This window comes from Dipteris shenzhenensis, chromosome 15 (genome assembly GCF_047967505.1).
Source record: "Dipteris shenzhenensis isolate YYH24624 ecotype China chromosome 15, Dip_SZ_1.0, whole genome shotgun sequence".
Lineage (NCBI taxonomy): Eukaryota > Viridiplantae > Streptophyta > Polypodiopsida > Gleicheniales > Dipteridaceae > Dipteris > Dipteris shenzhenensis.
Genome location: NC_141610.1, coordinates 41,152,755 through 41,172,860, shown reverse-complemented (window position 1 = coordinate 41,172,860; position 20,106 = coordinate 41,152,755). Strand labels below are relative to the sequence as shown.

Sequence of the window (20,106 nt, the reverse complement as noted above, 5' to 3'; positions counted from 1 at the left end):
CTCCTAGGCGTTGTGTGAGGTCTCACTCCACGCGCAGAGCCCTAGAAGCTCTTCCTCCAGTGGGGCTTCTCAGGAATACCCCACGCCGTGGATAATGGCAACAATCATACCATTAGATTTTTTCTAAGGCCCCTCTCTTCTCCATTTATGTGAAGCATGTACAGGGTTTCGTAGAGACTGGCAAGAGGACTTATTAGGGCTCCACCTTGTTGCAAGGAGTTCAAGCGTCAACTCCTTATGTGGCACCTAGAGATTAGGGATTAGGATGGTCTCATGCTCAAACCACGAACTCACATAGGTTTTGCACAATGGGATAGCGGCCCAGCCATCTCTTTTGGACATGGAGTAGGCTTCCACAGAGGCAGAGGCGCGGCTGGAAGCCATCTCTCATCTACGAGGGGCATGGCAACAAATAAAGAGATCGATGAGATCGATGCAACCATCCCTAAGCCATGGCGGACAGCACTTCATATATGGGCAGATAGCAAGGTGGTTGGAACAGTTTTCCAAAACAAGGATACCCTTGAAGATAATGATTGTGCGAGGTAGTGACCGACAAGGGGGACCCAGAGACAGATGGGAGCTTGGATTCAATTCATTGGCACATGATGAGGGTAGTGGGTCGTCTATGCAAGGCGTTGTTCATCAACCCTCCTAGCATCTCAGATAAGAATGCCCCCCGATGGCGATTATGGCTCTGGGAGGGCCAGCCCCTTTGAGAGGTCCAATGGGATCCAAAAGTGGTTTTGGTCATCTAGAGTAGGCCACATGGAGCGAGTGGATGAGATGCCCTTCTGCACGTACACAACGGATAAGACAGTGGCTCCAGATGAAGGCCTCGACATGGACTCCTCAAAGATAGAGAGAGAGACACTAGGCTAAGCAACAGGTGCCCCAGACGTCTCATCTAGATTGTCTCGTCTAGATTCTAGATGCAATCATGGTCCATCTTGCAGCCACAAAAGATCTCTTGTTTCTTCGTGTTTGTCGACCACGAGGGTCTACCCATAGGGTCGGAGTAGATGCAAGTGGATGGGATGCCACCGCAGCACAGACGGAGCTCTAACAATGATCCCGCACTACTTATGGAGTAGCCATAGTGCTCAAAGGATTTGAATGGGGTCCCTACGTATTGTGGCTTGGATACGCGAGATCCACCGAGACTTCACTTGGAACACAGCGGCCTAGTTGACAAAGGGGAGCCATGGCTTCCAAATTGACGAGGTCTCCTAGCATATTGGATACAAGAACAGAGCATTTACGGGATCGAGCTACATGAGGTGATCGCACATGTGCGGCATCGTCCTCTCCCCCCTCCAAATGACGGTGTGTGGGAGACAATGGCCACCATCTTGACGTGGAACATCTGCATTTCGCATTACAGCCTAGTGATGGGCAATGATAGTGTTCCAACCGCGGCCACTCTAATTCGCCATCTAGCAGGATATCATCTATAGCCTGCGCGCCACTTGGGAGCGCAAGACATCAAGTTCAAAAGCGACCACCAAAAGGCAAGACCGCTTCTGCAAGGCTTGCCCCTGCATGCATATTCTACAATTTCCCACTGCGAGGGATTCGCTGGTTGTATAGTCCTCGTCCTGCATTGTTAGCCCCTGTTCCATAGATTCCCTAGCCAATAAGCTGAGTTCTTTGGAAAAAGGATGGCCTTCTTTCAACGAGTTTTTCTGATTTCGTTTCCCATGGTCATTGCCTTAGGGATAGCTTTTGAATTTTCTAAGCATCAATAGAATGTCCTTCTCTCTTTCTTTTTTTAAGGAGTTGGTCGAAGGTTGACTTCTACAACATTTGTAACTAGAGGACAATTCCTATGACCCAACAATCGCTCAAGTTAAGTTGGCTCATCACAAAGTTAGCTAGGGACACATATCTTCATAGGCAGTCCTAGGACCCTTTTGCTACAACTGGCTACTCCCGCTGCCCCCTCCCCGTCATCTCCTCCTTTCTGCAGCCTCCCCCGTCTCCTCCTCCACCATCGTCTCCCCTTCTCCCCCGTCTCTTCCGCCGCATCCTCCCCTAACCTCCTCTTCTACCTTCTCCACCCCCCCTTCCTGTCTCCTCCCGCCTACCCTCTCTGTCATGTGCATGGTGTACCTAGGGTTGGATAGCATGTGAACATGGGTTACGGGATAGCATAGGGCTCGATGGCTATTTTTAGCTGAGATTGCTATATATATAGATTGATTCATATATAGTGCTCGCTTTATATGGAGAGAGCTATTCATAGCATTATGCTATTTATAGCGAGTTTCCTTCTATCTAGAGGGAGGGCCAGTACTATTCTGTAGATCAGTTGAGCACTCAACTGATGAATGGGGCTTGGACCCAAGCCGAGACTCTAGCCATCTACATGGCGGATCATAAGTGGTGTATTGAAGGTCCTCTAGATGGGCTCAGGTGGTATGGGACGCCTAGGTTAGATACAGGCCTATGGATGAGTCGAGCTGTAGCCCACGGGCTCGGAGGTGGTCGGGAGGATCGAGGCGCCTGCGCTATGATTCTGGTTGGATTGAGGACGAGATTCTAGGTCAGTGATAGGGTCAGATCCTGCGGGGTTGTGTCATTTGGTATCGCAACCGTCCTATCACAATTGAATTCAACGCGAGGTATGCATAAAAGATGTCTTCTAGGTATGCTTTTTAAGATTGCTCTTGCAGATCTGAATTTCCGCTCATGTATGGGCTGAATCGTTGGCTGATGATGTGCGCTCATGATTGAGAGATTTGTGGAAGAAATAGAAGTCCATAGGCTGTGTGCTCTCTCGGTTGCTACATGTTTGGAAATCGTGATTCCCTGAGAAGGGTAAGCGATGAGAAGACTTGATGCTTTCAGCAAGAGATATGAGGATGGATCGTTTCTGGCCTATAACTTCCCACGCTTGGGTTGTTGATGTGATTGGCTGTGTGGGGACGCGTGAGAGTGGGCTGGTTAGGGAAAGAATTTGCTCTAGGTTCTCAAGAATGAGATTCCTACCCTAGAGACCTAGATTTGCTGCAGTTGAGAAGGAGGAGGAAAGAGAGGGCGTTCATAAGCCAGAGAATGGCTTGTCTAGGAAATTCGGGCATCAGAGATAGGGGCGATATGATTGGGGGCAGGCGCTTGGCTTTGGGAAGGAGCGTATGGCCTGATTTTAGCACATTTTGGCTATTTTTGGCTGGCTGGAGAAAAGCGGGACCAGATCTATTAAAAGCGAGACTGTTTTCGTAAAAAAAAGCAGGTTGCTTTTTTGTTTTTCTCTAGCAAGGAAAGCATTTGCTCTAAATCAAGCACCCACCCTAAATTCGCCTAGCTTTGGCCCTTCCTGGCTATTTATATACCCGGGATTCCTCTCTCTCTCTCTCTCTCTCTCACACTTCAGCACTTCAGCACATGAAGGCGAATTTCCCACCCTCTTTCTGTCTGAGATCAGGATCAGATTCCACCATCTTTCTTGCTGTCCTCTACTCGCCTTCTTCCTTGATTCCACGCAGCACCAGATTCTCTCTTGGGAAGAGCACGTGTTTGGACACGGCTGTTTTTCTTCTAGTCCCTCTCCCGTGCGAGATATTTTCCAGCATGGAAGGACATCAAAGTAATCAGACACCTACGTTGGATTACTGTTTTATTGAGATGGAGGACGAGGCTACATCGGAGATTATTCCTCGTAGACCTCATGACCTGCTACGAGAGATGGATTCCTTGATGGATGACCTCTGGGCAGCTCTTCACTACTATAAAACCCCTCAATACTAGAAATAAATTGAAGAAGGCTCATGCTGTTCTAAATGTAGATAGCTTGTTTTAGAGTCTTTATACCGCTTCCGAGTTATTGAGAAGCGATGAAGAGGTTAAAATCCTCAGTTTTGACCGACACCCAATTATCTTTGGCTCAACTGGATCTTTTGAACCACGTTTGGTTCAAGATGTTCCCCAATTTTGTATGAATTGTAAACTGTCTTGTTATTAAATTGACCAGGTTTTGGTTAATTTGGGTTTAATTTGTAACTGGTGGCATCTATAATTTGATGGTTTTTTTCAAATTATACTTTTCGTGCATGTATCTTGAAGTTTTTTAGATATATGGTACATTGATGGTGCCCGAGTATTTGTTACATATTAGATCGGATTTAACAAAGGCAATTGGATTTCCCTTTCTCGAATCTTGGTGCATAAATTCCTATTTGGTTTCTATTTGAAGTTTTAATCTCGATGTGATTGTGAGTTATGGCGTTTCTTCGAGTTACCGTTTGGACATATGAAGGTTCTTATTGATTAGACCAGGATGAGTCTTGTTGGATACCTTCTTTGAATCATGTCCAAAGGCGGGGTCATTGTGATTCTCACTCTTTTGGCCCGAGGTCATGGATAGTCAAGATTCAAGAGTTGTTAGGGATGCTACCTACTTGTTTTCTTCTTTGACCTATTGGTTAGGGTATTGTAACACAAGGGGATGATATAATCACATTAAGAAAAGAATTGAGAACGGATTCGCCACCCTGACTCAATCTCATGGTCTGAGTAAAGAGGAATTGGCTACCCTGCTTCACTCATATTGTCCACTCAGTTTTTTATTTGCAGTATACTTTGGTGGTATGGGACACTAAGGTATGTTACATTTAAGATTCTCTAACGTGGTGGTATAATCCAGCGTGAAATAATACCCAAGGACCTCTAGGTGAAGTACAAGTAGGCTGAATTGAAATGGGGACAACCTGATCAGATTTTTGACGAGGGCTGACTAAGATTCTTTACACTGAGAGAAGCTATGTTTTTTTGTTTTTTGTTCAACCCTGGAGCTCCATAGTCTAGACTTAATCTCAGGGAGGGTTACCACATCTCTTCTGATGATGGTCTATCAATGCCTTGTTTGGAACCTAGTGTTCCTAGATAAGAGATCCTAAGAATTGGATGATCCTGTGATAGGCGCGGTTTATTGTGCACAAGTTTATACAGGATATCCGATAGTGGATCTTATTTTAAGAGATTTCGGATTGTATATTTTTGCGTAGTCTTTGGATCACATAGGATGCTATTCCTATGATGGTTGACTATATACATGTCTAGAACAGTACCATTGACTGGATATAGCCAACTGAATTTTTACTGATTATCCTCATGTAGGGGCATTTCGAGGATAGATCAAGGAGACCATATCTTTGGTTAGGATTTTGCCCATTGATACTTCCATGAAGATTCTTCCATCATGAGTTATGTGTAAGAAAATAATACAACGTCTGTGCTCAACAGATAACAGGATCTCGTACGCAAGAGAGAAAACAAGATAGTATGGAGAATCAAAAATTTGATTACTGTAGAACTAATACAATACATGGCGCTGTCTCCCAACCGTGCCCTCCTGTGAAAGAAGCTTCGATGACGTGCTGGAAACAGTAGAAGACGAAGGCTGGATGCTAAGGAATCAGGGTTGCTGTAGCCAGTGATAAAATGGGCTTCACGGGCTTACTCTTATATAGCCACCAATCATAGTCGGTTATGCTCGATTGGGTGACCGATCCAGTCCACCCAAAACGGTCGACTGGGGGTCGGTCTCGAAATAGGCCACCGACCATACGATAGAATCGGTGCGTAAGACAGAGCAACTGACCTATGGTCGCCGTTCGGCCCAGAGCCATCCGAGATCATCTGAGGCTCCAAACGGGCCCCGCAACCCGAGAGTGGGTTGCCTCGAAAAATGCTCTGTCTACCCTCAGTGCGATCAGTCAAGGGATGCCTTCCCGCACTTATATGTAGCCTAGTTAGCCGTGTGCCAACTCTATCTGAAGCCGTGCAGCCATCAGGCCACACATGGCCTCCATCTAGTGTCCAAACCAGGACCTACCAGATAACCGAGCTACTCAAATGCCTTCTCCTCATATGGGGGGCTTACAAGTAGAGTTAGCTGGTTCCCGCGTAGCTACACGAGAGTAGAGCATTGATATCTAACACCCCCCTCAATGTCCACCCGCAAGTGAACTTACTTTTTCAGCCCAATGCCAAGTCGATGAAGATGCCTCTCTAGCAAGTCTCGTCCAAGAGCCTTTGTGAAGATGTCCGTAGCATTCTCTATAGTCGGACAGTACACCAAGTCGACCTCTCCATCCATGATGAGCTCGCGTACAAAGTGATATTGAATCTCAATGTTTTTTATGCGAGTGTGGAACACCCAGTTCTTTGCAATCGCCATGCAACTCTGATTGTCACATGATAACTACGTAGGCTTGTTTTGCACTGCACCCATGTCTCCCAAAATCCTCCTCAACCACACTGTCTCGCAAGAAGCAAAGCATGCAGATTTGTACTCGACCTCGGTAGAAGAAAGAGCAACTGTGGGTTGCTTCTTGCTGACCCATGACAACTCTCCAGATCCAAGTGAGAAACAATACCCTATCGCTGATCTCCTGCTGTCCACGTCTCCTGCCCAATCCGAGTCACAGAATCCGGTCAAGATGTTGCCCTTGGTATAGGTGATGCCATAATCAAGTGTACCTTTGAAGTATTTCAGCACCCGCATCCCTACCCTCCAATGGTTCTCTCGAGACTTACTGACAAACTTGCTTAATACACCAGTCGCAAAACTGATGTTCAACCATGTGTTACACAGGTAAATCAAGCTGTCCACAAGCCTTCTGTACTTCGCTTCGTCCACCAGTGGTGATGAATCCTCATTTGAGAGCTTCGCGTCAACCTCCATAGGGGTACCAACTGTCTTGCACTCAGCCATGTCAAATGCCTTCAGTATCTCTCCAGCATACTTCAGCTGTAAAATGAAGATCTGTTTCGGCTCCTGCCAAACTTCAATCCCCAAACAGAAATGCATCAGTCCGAGGTCTGTCATTTCAAACTCTCTTCCTAGCAAATGCTTCGTCTGCGAGATCTTCTCTTCATGGTTCCCTGTTCTGACAAGGTCATCCACATAAACGACCACGATCATACACCTGTCTCCTTCTCTGAAGATATACAAATTTGCATCAGATGGACTCCTCATGAACCCGTTTTGCAGAAAGTAGGCATCAATTCGCGGGTACCACGCTCGTGGGACCTGTTTCAGCCCGTAAAGTGCCTTCTTCAGTTTGCAGACTTTATCTTCTGAACCGGGGATCTCAAAACCTGGTGGTTGTTCCACGTATACCTCCTCCTTGAGATCTCCATTCAGAAAGGCGGATTTCACATCCATCTGAAACACGGGCCAACTTCCTTGGACAACTAAAGCCAAAACACATCACATCCAAAAACTCTGAAATGTGCAGTTGAAGGTTTCTTACCAGAAAAGGCTTGCAGTGGAGTCATCCCGTTCACAGCCTTCGTGTAGCTACGATTCAGAATGTAAACTGCAGTGTTGCATGCTTTCGCCCAGAAAGTCTTTGACAAATCTTTTCCTTTCATCATACTCCGACCCATTTCGCAGATGACGCACATCTTGCGTTCTGCTACTCCATTTTGTTGTGATGTATGTAGCGGGGGTTTCTGCGTCTTGATTCCGTAACTTTTGCAGTAACTTTCGAATTCAGTTGATGTGAACTCTCCACCTCTATCTGATCTCAACTTCTTCACCTTCCTCCCCGTTTCTTTCTCAACCATTACATGTCATTCCTTGAACCTACTAAAAGCCTCGTCTTTAGTCTTCAGGAAGTATATCCATATCCTTCTACTGTAGTCGTCGATCAGTGTCATGAAGTAGTAGGAACCACCCAAAGCTTCCGTCTCCATCTTTCCGCAGAGATCCGTGTAAACGAGCTCTAGAGGAGCCTTTGCCCTGCTGACCTCTTTAGAAAAGGAATGCCGATGCTGCTTGCCCATCATGCAAGCTTCACATACATCGGGCAGATCTGAAATTTCTAGTAGGTCTGCAATCATTCCACTTTTATGCATCTCCTTCAAAGAACTAAGATTTAGATGACCAAACCTCTCATGCCACAGCTTAGTGTTCTTCACATCCGCTCGAGCACTGAAAGCTGAGAGTTCGTAGATGTTGTTGCACTGTGTACCTTTACCAACAACCTTCCCTTGAAGATCCAGAATCTGTGCACCATTCTTATCGAATTGAACTTTGAGGTCCCGATCCGTGATCGCAAAAACGGACAACAAGTTCCTCTTGATATCTGGCACATAAAGAACATCGGACAACTGTTTTACAACTCCATCTGACTTGAGAGCAATCGTACCTTTTCCTTTTGCTGGACATTTTGCATCATTGCCGACTGCTACCAGGATGTCATTCCCTATCGGCTGTAGAGAGGTATACCAATCCTTCCAACTGGTCATGTGGCGCGATGCACCACTGTCAATGATCCACGATTCATCCGCAAGTACATGAACTACCTCCGTGCAAATCTCCTCAATTGCGACGAACAGCTCTACTAGTACTGCCTGCGCGCTGTTGCTGGACTCTTTCTTTACTCCGTTCTCATCTGCAATTTTCTTTCGGCACTCATTCTACTTGTGCCCTGCCTTGTTGCAATAGAAGCACTTGATCTTCTTCTTTCTCTTTTTATCATCTGAAGAAGATGGGTTACCAGAGTCCTTACCCTTACTTTTCTTTGATCCGGTCCAAAATGCCGAATCTTCTCCAGTCCTCGTCTTTTGACGCATCTCCTTCTCCAAAAGCATCGCGCTGAAATCCTCAAAGTTGAGGGACGGATTTCTATTCTGCGTATTCAAAGCCGTAACAAGACCGTCGTACTTTGATGAGAGAATTTGTATGCATTTTCGTGCTAGATTCTGGCTGGTGATGGTGATGCCAATCGCAATCATCTGATCGCGTAGATTCTTCATCCTAGTGATGAACTTCTCTGCCGCTTCAGACTCAGACAACTTCTCGTTCGCGAGTTGAGTCTCCAGAATCTGAATCCGCGTCTGATTCGTGATCTCGTACTGATTTTTCAAGACCGTCCATGCCTTCTCCACTGTGGTGACATGTTGAATTAATGCCATGACGAAATCACTAACACTGCAGACGATAGAACACAGCGCATCTGCATTTCTTCTTGTCCACGCGAGAATCCCATCCACAGTTGATACTATCTGTTGTCCTGCATTGGCTGGATCCGGTCTCGCAACCGGCCTCGCATCCACCCCAGGAGCAGTCCCCCAAAGCTCGTATGCGCTTAGGATGGTCTTCATCTTGAACTTCCAGAGTGGATAGTTAGAGCCGTCCAACTTTTCGCTTTCGCCGAACGGTGGGATTCGTAGTCTTGCGGACTGGGCCATCTCTCACAATCTGCTCGCAAACAGAAAACACACTACCAAATCTTTCAGCTAGAGTCCAGGCTCTAATACCATGTAAGAAAATAATACATCGTCTGTGCTCAACAGATAACAGGATCTCGTACCCAAGAGAGAAAACAAGATAATATGGAGAATCAAAATTTTGATTACTGTAGAACTAATACAATAGATAGCGCTGCCTCCCAACCGTGCGCTCCTATGAAAGAAGCTTCGATGACGTGCTGAAAACAGTAGAAGACGGAGGCTGGATGCTAAGGAATCAGGGTTGCTGTAGCCAGTGATAAAATGAGCTTCACGGACTTGCTCTTATATAGCCACTGGTCGTAGTCAGTTAGGCTCAATTGGGTGACCAACCCAGTCCGCCCAAAACGGTCGACTGGGGGTCGGTCCTGAAATAGGCCACTAACCATACGATAGAACCGGTGCGTAAAACAGAGCAACAGACCACCGATTATCGTTCGACCCAGAGCCATCCGGAATCATCTGAGGCTCCAAACGGGTCCCGCAACCCGAGAGTGAGCTGCCCTAAAAAATGCTCCGTCTACCCTCAGTGCAGTCAGTCAAGGGATGCCTTCCCGCACTTGCATGTAGCCTAGTTGGCAATGTGCCAACTCTATCTAAAGCCGTCCAGCCATCAAGCCACACATGGCCCCCATCTGATGTCCAAACCGGGACCTACCAGATAACCGAGCTACCCAATGCCTTCTCCTCATATGGGAGGCTTACAAGTAGAGTTAGCTGGTTCCCGAGTAGTTACACGAGAGTGGAGCATTGATATCTAACATTGTGAACGGACACCTAATTGTTCTGCGATGGAAAATCTGTCATGTATTTCAACCCAAGAATTTGAATTACAAGGGTACTCCGTTGAGGGATTTTCTGAATACTAAGTAATTCATGACATTAGGGTTGATAGAAATTGCAACCCAGAAATTGACCTCGAGGGGCTCAATTGATGGGGTTGTTCGAACAATGATTCCTCGATCTCAATCTAAGATTTTTGAGTTCAAGGGTATTTAGCATGATGAATATTTTTTCGTGAATTCCCAGTTAGAACTCAATAGATAAGGTTGATAGAATCATTTACCTTCAGGTACGGATTTTACCATGCTTGTGTATGGATGTCAACGAAACTAACTCTCTGGATTCAAGCGTTACTTGATTTCTCGAGGAGAATACTCGATGATACGTAACCTTGTTTAGATTGAGAGATTTACTTTCCTTAGGTTGGTTATCAAAGATTGTGGCTTTCGCCTTAGATTCTCTTTGATTGGAATCTCATGGAAAGTATAGCACACTCAAATTGATAGTCAGAGTATAGTTATTGGCATTGACTCATCTTCACGGCAAGTTTTCGAGCTTTCTAGTGAACTCAGAGGTGAGTTCTTAGAGAAAGGGGAGTATGTCATGTGCATGGTGTACCTAGGGTTGGATAGCAGGTGAACATGGGTTACAGGATAGCATAGGGCTCGATGGCTATTTTTAGCCGAGATTGCTATATATACAGATTAATTCATATATAGTGCTCGCTTTATATGGAGAGAGCTATTCATAGCATTATGCTATCTACAACGGGTTTCCTTCTATATAGAGGGAGGGCCAGTGCTATTGTGTAGATCAGTTGAGCGCTCCTCAACTGATGGATGGAGCTTGGACACAGGGCGGGACTCTAGCCATCTACATGGCGGATCATAGGTGGTGTATTGAAGGTCCTCTGGATGGGCTCAAGTGGTATGGGACGCCTGGGTTAGAAACGGGCCTATGGATGAGTCGAGCTATAGCCCACGTGCTCAGGGGTGGTCGAGAGGATCGAGGCGCCTGCGCTATGATTCTGGTTGGATTGAGGATGAAATTATAGGTCAGTGATAGGGTCAGATCCTGCGGGGTTGTGTCACTCTCCGCCTCTTCCACCTCGTCTCTCCGCCTCCCCCCCCCCCGCATCCCCTCTCTGCTTCCTCGTATAGTCCTGTCGCACTCGTCTCTCCATACATCGTCAGCCTCTCCATACAGTCCCGTTGTATATGTCGTGCAGTCTTGTACAGTCCCGTCGTATGTGACTCTTCGTTAGTCGTACCTCCGTAGTACTCTCCCGGTAGTACCTCTCCGTACAGTCCTTTCCCTCACCCCAGGTTGAGCTGACGCCTGTGGCTTAGCTTGGGGGTTAGCGTCAACAAAAGGGCACAGGGGTTAGTGTCAACAAAAGGGCACATCAAAGTTTGCACAGGTCACTATAACTCTCGAAGATGAAGACTTTCGCCTCTACACTGATTAGAAAGCCCTCCTACTTTGGCGTTGCAGCCTCCATATCGACACTTAGCCCCTATGCATTGCACTACAAGCGGAGGATTGGATCTGATCCACAAGAGCAAATATACTTTCTACAGCAAGAAGTGAGAGAGCTCAAGCTTATGGCTGCAGCTCTTGGAAGAAAGGTGAAGGAGATGGAGAGCAAAGGCAATTAAGAAATTAATGCAGAGGTTATGGAGAAATACAAAACATCTCTAGTAGAGCCAACGCTTGTCTCCACGGTTGAAGAGATGATCACCACTCAGGTAAGCTCAGCCAAGAAAGAGATGGCTATTCTAGCCAACAACAAAATCAACAAGTAGATCTATATACAGAGGTAAAAGAGTAGGAAGCCATAGCAAAAAAACAACAAGAGATTGCGCATAGGGGGGCTGCGAGAGAATTGTATGGGCTGTCCTGCAAATGATTTTACGGAGGGATACACAAGTCTCAAGAAGGAGATACCACAGATAGAATGGGATGAAACTGACATCAGTTGGTTCTCTCAGAAGGGGACACAAGTACAAGTTGAGTTCACAGAGAGGGCAGGTAGAGTCAAGATTCTCCGATAGACAAAGGCACACGAGTATGGATATTTGAGGAGCTTACCCTGAATCAGCTCCAACAAAGGAATGTTGAACTTACTAAATTGAAGGATGCACACAAAGATGGAAAATGGGCAGTATATAGGGATGGACAAGCCTTGATCCATGATTTCAAATCTAAATCCAAAGACTCGCAGTCTTAAACTGATGTTGCTCAGGCCATTTTCTTTTTCTAAGATAAAATTAGTAGCTAGTTGTGCATCTAAATAAATTGGGGCTGAGCTGATATACTCCCCCAAAGACTCTCAATCTCTAACTGATGTTGATGATTTTGGTGTGTGTTTTTTTGTCCCATAGACCCGCGAGGTCTCCTGTGGATGTTAAAATATCGTCTTCTTCTTCTCTCTCTCTCTCTCTCTCTCTCTCTCTCTCTCCATCCTTGAGCTAGGGCCCCAAAGGGAGGACTCCATGATCCATAGTCGCGACTAGCACTTGGACAGGAGGATGATTGGGACTCGCCATTGAAGCCAATATTGCTTCCACAATGAGGTCCATGGAGAGGCCTCTATTTGGTGCTGCTTGCTAATACAAGTGGTGTAGGAGAAGGGTACCATTTTGATTGTGGGTTTGCTTGGGCCAAAACCACTTGCCAACATGCAAGTCATGGGCTATTGACCCACAACCAGCGAGCCACAAAGACCAATCGTTGTAGAACTTTGGCGACGGGAGGGTCATCCCCCTCAGGGAGGTACAATCGAGGACCGCCCCACAATGGGACATCATGAATGACCATTTACATAACATGGTTCGAGTTGCAAGATGTTGGGGTGGTAGTAGTACTAATGTGAGGGGACCCCAGTGGCTCATTGGTCTTTGGAATTCATCCTAAAGAGCTTTGAAACTTGAGATGCGGTCACCTTGGAGCATTGTGACATTGTAATAGATGCCCATGTCTCCTAAATGGTTGTCCCATCTATGAGCCATCTAGATCCTCATGTGTGTTGCAAGGGAAAGTAAGTTGGATAGCCTAAGGTCTATGTGGGAACCAATGATGTGTTCAAAAGGGATGTGCTCTGAGTGGCACGATATTGAATGCATTCATGGCAATGCCCCCAATGTGGTGTGAAAGAGAAGGAAGTTGTCTACCTGAATGAATTTAGGGTCAACCTTGTCATGAGATATGAAATGGTTGATGTTGAAGGATTAGAAAGAAGATCTTAGATATGGGTAGTCATATAAGACCACACCACTCGACCAAGGGAGCGTATAGATCATTTAGTTCGATCCATCCCAAAATACATGCTTCACAAATTTAGAACTTGATTAGACAAGCAATTTAGGTCATGCCTTGCCAATTTCCCCAAGGACAATTTTATCTCGATGTTAGATTTTACTACAAAATTACTCTTTTCAAGAACAAGGAGAAATACAAAGTGCACATTGGTTCAACAAGAATAATTTGAACTCAACTTGATGTTTAGGAGTCTAAGCCTTTTAGAGTCGTGCCTCCACGATGGGCGTTTGTTTCTACTTGTTGAAAACCTAGTCAAATGGCTGCTTTGGAATTAAGGATCAGAGTTGTCATATTTTCTAACATGAGGCTATTTTTACTTTTGTATTGATAAGATAGTTGACCAGGTTGACAAGTGTCAAGATGATCATTTTAAATAGACATATTCAAATAATGTAATCACTTATGTTAGCTGCATTTTGCATAGCTGCATTTAAAGGCATTAAATGTGTTCAATGGTGATGTCTTCTGTAGGAAGAGGATCTGACCAAGCTGGAGCAAAATGTAGAGCCGTCATGGACTGGTTTGGTTGAACCTTTGGAAAGAATTGTAGATCGCTTGACTGTTGCGTGGGGTGTTGTGAGCCATCTGAAAGCAGTGAAGGATTCAAGTGAACTACGGGCAGCAGTTGAGGAGGTTCAGGTGTGATATTCAAAAAACTTCGTCCTTTGTTGCTGAAATTGAATGATGCTATTGCTCAGATGCTGTAATTCCATGTTGATTGACTTTCTTTATTAATGATGCTGTGTTTTTTATGCTCTTTAGTCTTGCATTTAAACATTATAGAAGCTATTATGCAATCTTAACAGTACTTTTTGTACTCAAATTATGGATGTAGCAAACAAATGAAAGCAATGCCTTAACAGGGAGGGCTTGGGATTCAATATTTTCAGTCTACTTGAGCACCTTAGGTGCATCTCCTCGTAATTGATTTTGGAACATCCACGGGGGTTGTTACCATGGTTAACGTCAAGCAATTGGATCCAAGACCATGTTGGAAGAAAGGGGTGAGAGAGAGAGAGGAGTGCACACACCAAGATGACTAACTACTCTGCTTGGTTAAAGAAGGGACTAGGTCCCTTGAGCTGAATATCTTCTAGGCACAACCACTCTCTGGTACAATTTACCAATATCTTCCAACAAAGTATTCTCTAAGAAGAGACTAACTTTTACTAATTAGCAATTTGCTTGAGAAAACTGTTCTTGAGATAGAAGTTGGAGTGGAGGTGTTTTATCAAACGCCACTCTAGAATTTAATGAGCCTCATGACGTTTCACATCTTAACATTAGTGATTGAGCTGGTTTTGCCAGATGCTTTGGCACATTTTGATGAGGCACATGATGACACCAATGGTGGGGACAATTGTTGGAGAAATCATAGCCAAAGAGTGTGTGTGATGTGTTGTACTAGGAGATCTAGTAGCGGTTAATGTGGGAGTGCCACGTGTCACCTTGGGACTTACCCCATATGCACTTGGTACTAGAGTGTGTGTGTCTAGCCTATAAAGGCTTGTAGTACTTCACTTGTCATATCATACTTGATGAATGAATGAAAGCCTTTCATGATGTCTTTATTTGAGTATCGTTTCCTCTCACCTAGCCTATATCTCTCTTTCTCTCTCTCTTACACACACACACACACACACACCCCCACCCCATGTTTCCTTCATGGTATCAGAGCAGGTTAGTCTTGCCCTAATCGCCCTACCACGTCATCATCCTTTCAATCCTAACCGTAATTTTGTCTATGTTGCCTCCTCTCTCCGCTAGCTCGTTCCGCCTCTATTATGCCGCCTCCTTGCAGCCATTTGCTTCAGTTGTCTGTTGGAATTATTGCCATAATTCATGGGAGTGACCAATGTATAGTCAATAAGTGAGTTAGGTGCACTTTTTCCTCATTAGAGGTTTTTCCCCCTAACCACAGTTAGGATCCCTAATTACAGTTAGTGGATAGGTTTAGGTTTTGTCACTTAGACAAAACCTTCACCTCTTGTATGTTTTCCTTTATCTTATCTATTCTATGTTTGCACTCTTCTTGCTCCCTCTTGCATCCTTCATTTGGTATCTAAGCGCGTAGCTTTGCTTACTAAGTTTTATTCCTTTTTTATTTTTCTCATTTACTCATAATTCTGTCTAAACTTGCAAACTTCCTTCTTTCCTTGTTCTTTTGCTCATTCTATAAAAGATTTTAATTTGTAGGATTTGATGTATTCTAATCTTATGAAGGTATATATAGGAGATTGGGGCAAGTATGTTCGAGTGAGGATCATGCATTTAGTTACAAGTTGATCTTGAAGTGGCTTGGTACGCTTTACATTTTTGATGTGATAATTGGGATACTCAAATTTTGAACTTTGCAGCCAGAGAAAGTTGCATTTCAACTAAAGTTAAGTCAAAGTAAGCCTATCTATGAGGCATTTAAAGCAATACGTGAAGGCTCTCTCTGGGATACATTGACCGAGGCACAACAACGGCTTGTTGAAGGTATGTTTTTCTCATAAGTATGGTATTTGTATATTTATTGAAATAGAGGCTTGCTATAAGCATGTATGGGTTCGTAATCTTCAAGTCCTTTTTCTGAAATACGACCAAATGGGTTCACTAATGCTTAAATTGATGATTGTGTTTCCTATGGTGTTGGGAGTAAAACCACCCTACTAACCTTGGTTATTCAATCCAAACAGTTAATTTATTAACAATGGCCTATTTGGTGTGAAAAGTGCTAAATCATGATAGGATTAAGCTTGTCCGCATGCTATTTAACCATTGGAATCTATTTGCTCCTCATGTGGAACAGGAGGAGGTTGTTGTAAATGCTGATTTTCAGCAGGGATGTCATATGCGGAACCCAAAGCAATGGGTAGTAATCCCTCAAAAACATCATCCGATGTAGAAGAAGTTGGCACATTAAATTCAACTTGTGTATGTGCTGAATTTTCTGAAAAGATTACATCTCTACTAACAAAAATCTTACGTGTAGCAAGATTGTAGAGACGGTACTATATCCAACAAATATGCATTTAAGTGTCTTGTCTGACAGCTTACGTCGAAACTCAACAAGCACATGGGCATATGCAACACATCCAAAGACACGAAAATGTTGCACTAAGGGCTTTCTCCCATGCCAAACTTCATAAGGAGTCTTTGTTTTCAAAGCCTTAGTGGGAGCTTGGTTCAAAACATAGTTGGCACACATGAGACCTTCAAGCCAAAACCCGTGAGGCAACTTTTTGCTTGTGAGCATGCATCTATTCATCTCCATAAGAGTTCTATTCTTCCTCTGAGTGTTGGGTGTTGGTCCTTGGAAGCAATGGAAGCTAAAAAATGGAAGCACAATGGAGAAAAACGAGATGCTGTAATAGATTGTTGCAACACTGAAGTGTGGAGGTTCAAGGGAGAGCCAACATAACAAAACCCTAGGGTTAACTGTCCTAACTGGACTAAGTGTTCTAACTGACCTAGATGGTACATAAACTAATTGTACCAATAGTCCTAACTGACTATTGAAGGGCCTGAAAGGGAAAGAAGAGCAAGAGGGAGAGAGTGAGAGAGAGAGAAGACTCCAAAGATGCGGGTGTGAAGTGATGAGCCACACCACAAACTCATTAGTTTTATTAGGATCAGGTTTTATCCTATGACTGACAGTCATAGATGTCTTAACTTTAATAAAGGGGTGGCAATGTGCCTTTACCCCAACAACCTCCCACCTAAAGGCCAATGTGCCTAAAGGGGAGAAAAGAATAAAAATTACAGCAATATACAGTTACTGTATACAGGACCATAAAATAAGAATGGTCTCATCCTAATCCCATGATGTGGCGGCAATGTGCAAACCGCTCAGTAGGCAAGCTCTTAGTGAGCAAATCTGCAGGATTATCATCAGTATGCACCTTCACAAGCTCAAGTCGCTTGTCTTCCAGTACCTCCCTGATGAAATGATATTTCACGTCTATGTGCTTGGTCTTCTTATGAAAGACCGGATTATTTGCCAACATGATAGCACTCTGACTATCACAATGCAAAACCGGCATATCTCTTGTAATGCCCAAGTCTCCCACCAGCCGAGTAAGCCATATTGCTTCCTTGCAAGCCTCAGTGGCTGCAACATATTCAGCTTCAGTAGTTGACAGTGCAATGCATTTCTGCAACCGAGACACCCATGATATAGCACCTCCTGCAAATGTGAAAATATAACCGGTAGCAGACTTCCGGTTATCTGCATTCCCTGCATAGTCTGAATCTGTAAAACCATGCACCAATGCATCCTGCCTACCATAGCATATGCACAAGTCTTTGGTACCCTTGAGATACCTCAAGACACCTTTCACTGCTTCCCAGTGTCTCTTGCCTGGATTTGCCATATACCTGCTGATGACTCCCACCGCAAAAGCAATGTCCGGACGAGTGGCAACCATGGCATACATCAAAGATCCAACTGCAGATGCATACGGAACCTTGGCCATTTCAGCCTTATCATCATCTGATCTGGGGCTGTCCTTACTGCTGAGTTTTAAATGTGGAGGCAACGGGGTACTAATAGACTTCCCCCCCTCCATTTTAAAGCGCTGCAGTACTTTGTCAATGTACTCTTTCTGTGACAGAAACAAAAGTCCCTTGGACCTGTCACGAGTAATCCGCATGCCAAGAATATGATTTGCATCACCCAAGTCTTTCATGTCAAAAGACTTATGCAGTTGTTTCTTCAAAGCACTAATCTCATGCTGAGATTTACTGGCAATAAGCATGTCATCCACATATAGGATGAGTAGCATCAAACTGCCATCCTTTGCCCGTTTGGTGTACAAGCAATGATCAGTCTCACACCTATGATACCCTTGGGACTGCATGAAGGCATCAAACTTCTTGTACCATTCTCTTGGCGCCTGCTTGAGTCCATACAAGCTCCTCTTGAGCTTACACACAAGCTGCTCTTTCCCTTCAACAGCATATCCCTCTGGCTGACTCATATAGATCTCATCATGGAGATCTCCGTGAAGAAAAGCTGTCTTCACATCCATCTGACATAAATCCATGTTGTCATGAGCAACAAGGGCTAACACTGCTCTCAAAGTAGTCATCTTGACTACAGGGGAAAAGATCTCATCAAAGTCAATGCCCTTCTCCTGCTTAAATCCCTTGGCAACCAATCTGGCCTTATACCTCGGTAAAGCATTTGAATCCACTTTGACTTTGTAAACCCACTTGCATGGCAAAACCTTTCTGCCTGCAGGTAACTGCACCAAGTCCCATGTATCATTTTGAAGTAGGGAGTCCATTTCTGACTGCATGGCTTTCTCCCACTTCTTTTTCTCTGTTCTTCCCATGGCTTCCTTGAAGCTGGAAGGCTCACCACAATCTGTCAGCATGATAAAATCAGCCACATTATTGGCTCCTGGAACAAACCTGGCAGAAGGCCGTTGTACACGGGTGCTCCTCCTAACAAAATGTTCCAGATTAGGCTGCTGTCCAGCCTGTTCTTCATGCATGACGGGTGGCTGTACCACCATATCTGGCTGTGCTACAGCTCCATCTGCTGGCATATCCAGTGGTGCATCATTGGCAAAATTATCTGACTGATTTTCAGCCTGTATACCCTCTTGAACAGGGTTATCTGCAGCAGGCTGCTGCTGCATATAAATGGGCATTCTTTGCTGTCCAACATCATCATAAATAACCCTCCTGTATTCCACAGGTTGCACGGGTTCTTTGTGTACACTATCCTCTTTAAAGATGACATCATTGCTGCGTATAATCTTCCGTTTAACGGGATCCCATAACCTGTACCCCATTTCACCTTCGTCACCATAACCCATAAAGATGCATCTGATAGACTTTGGATCCAGTTTGGAGCGCAGTTCTTTGCGTACATCAGCAAAGCACTCGCAGCCAAATACACGTAAGTGCTTATATGAAGGTGGCTTGCCAGACCACACCTCCTCTGGCACTTTCAACTCCAAAGCCTTGTTTGGCGACCTGTTAATAATGTGAACTGCTGTTTGCACGGCTTCTGCCCAAAAGCCATGGGGTAATGCAGCATAAGACAACATACATCGAACCTTCTCCTGAATAGTTCGATTCATCCGCTCACTTGCACCATTTTGAGATGCATTATGAGGAGCTGTGAGTTCCTGTTTGATGCCCTTAGCTTGGCAGAACTGCACAAAAGCATGTGACACATACTCACCCCCATTATCGGATCTGAGGCATTTCAGCCTGCGACCTGTCCGATTCTCAACCTGAGCGACAAACTTCTTGAAAGCATCTAAGGCATCGCCCTTATGCTTCAAGAAATAGACCCACACTTTGCGTGTGGCATCATCAATGAAAGTAATAAAATATTTTGCACCCCCTAGTGATAACTGTGGCATCTCACTCAAATCAGTGTGCACTAGATCAAGTGGTGCTCTATTCTGGGGAATTCTCCTCTTATGAGGAGTCACAGAATGCTTGCCAAATATGCAATGATCACAAGTAGGCAAATCTGAAAAAGAAAGAGACGGCAGATAACCCAAACGTGACAGTTCTTGCATTCCTTTAACAGACATGTGTCCCAACCGGCTATGCCACAATGAAACCTTTGGCAGCTCGGTTATGGCAACAACATGATTACCCACACTGGAAACATAAAGAGGATACAAGGTATCCCTCTTAAAACCCTCAGCCACTACAGCCTGGCCATCAGTAATCACCCATTTGGAATCCCCAAATGTGGTGTGGTAACCACTGTCATCCAATAAGCCAGTGCTAATCAGATTTTTCTTG

At 44.7% G+C, this 20,106-nt stretch overlaps 1 protein-coding gene across 1 annotated transcript in view; it reads left to right on the top strand.

Moving 5' to 3' along the window:
• The window catches only part of LOC147893819 (putative cytosolic oligopeptidase A), a 164,868-nt gene that overhangs the window by 22,422 nt on the left and 122,340 nt on the right, over nucleotides 1-20,106 (top strand). The window contains exons 2-3 of the mRNA XM_087385768.1: nucleotides 13,819-13,986; nucleotides 15,705-15,828. Coding sequence (XP_087241894.1) covers nucleotides 13,819-13,986; nucleotides 15,705-15,828 — 292 coding nt within the window. The remainder of the gene's footprint in view (nucleotides 1-13,818; nucleotides 13,987-15,704; nucleotides 15,829-20,106) is intronic.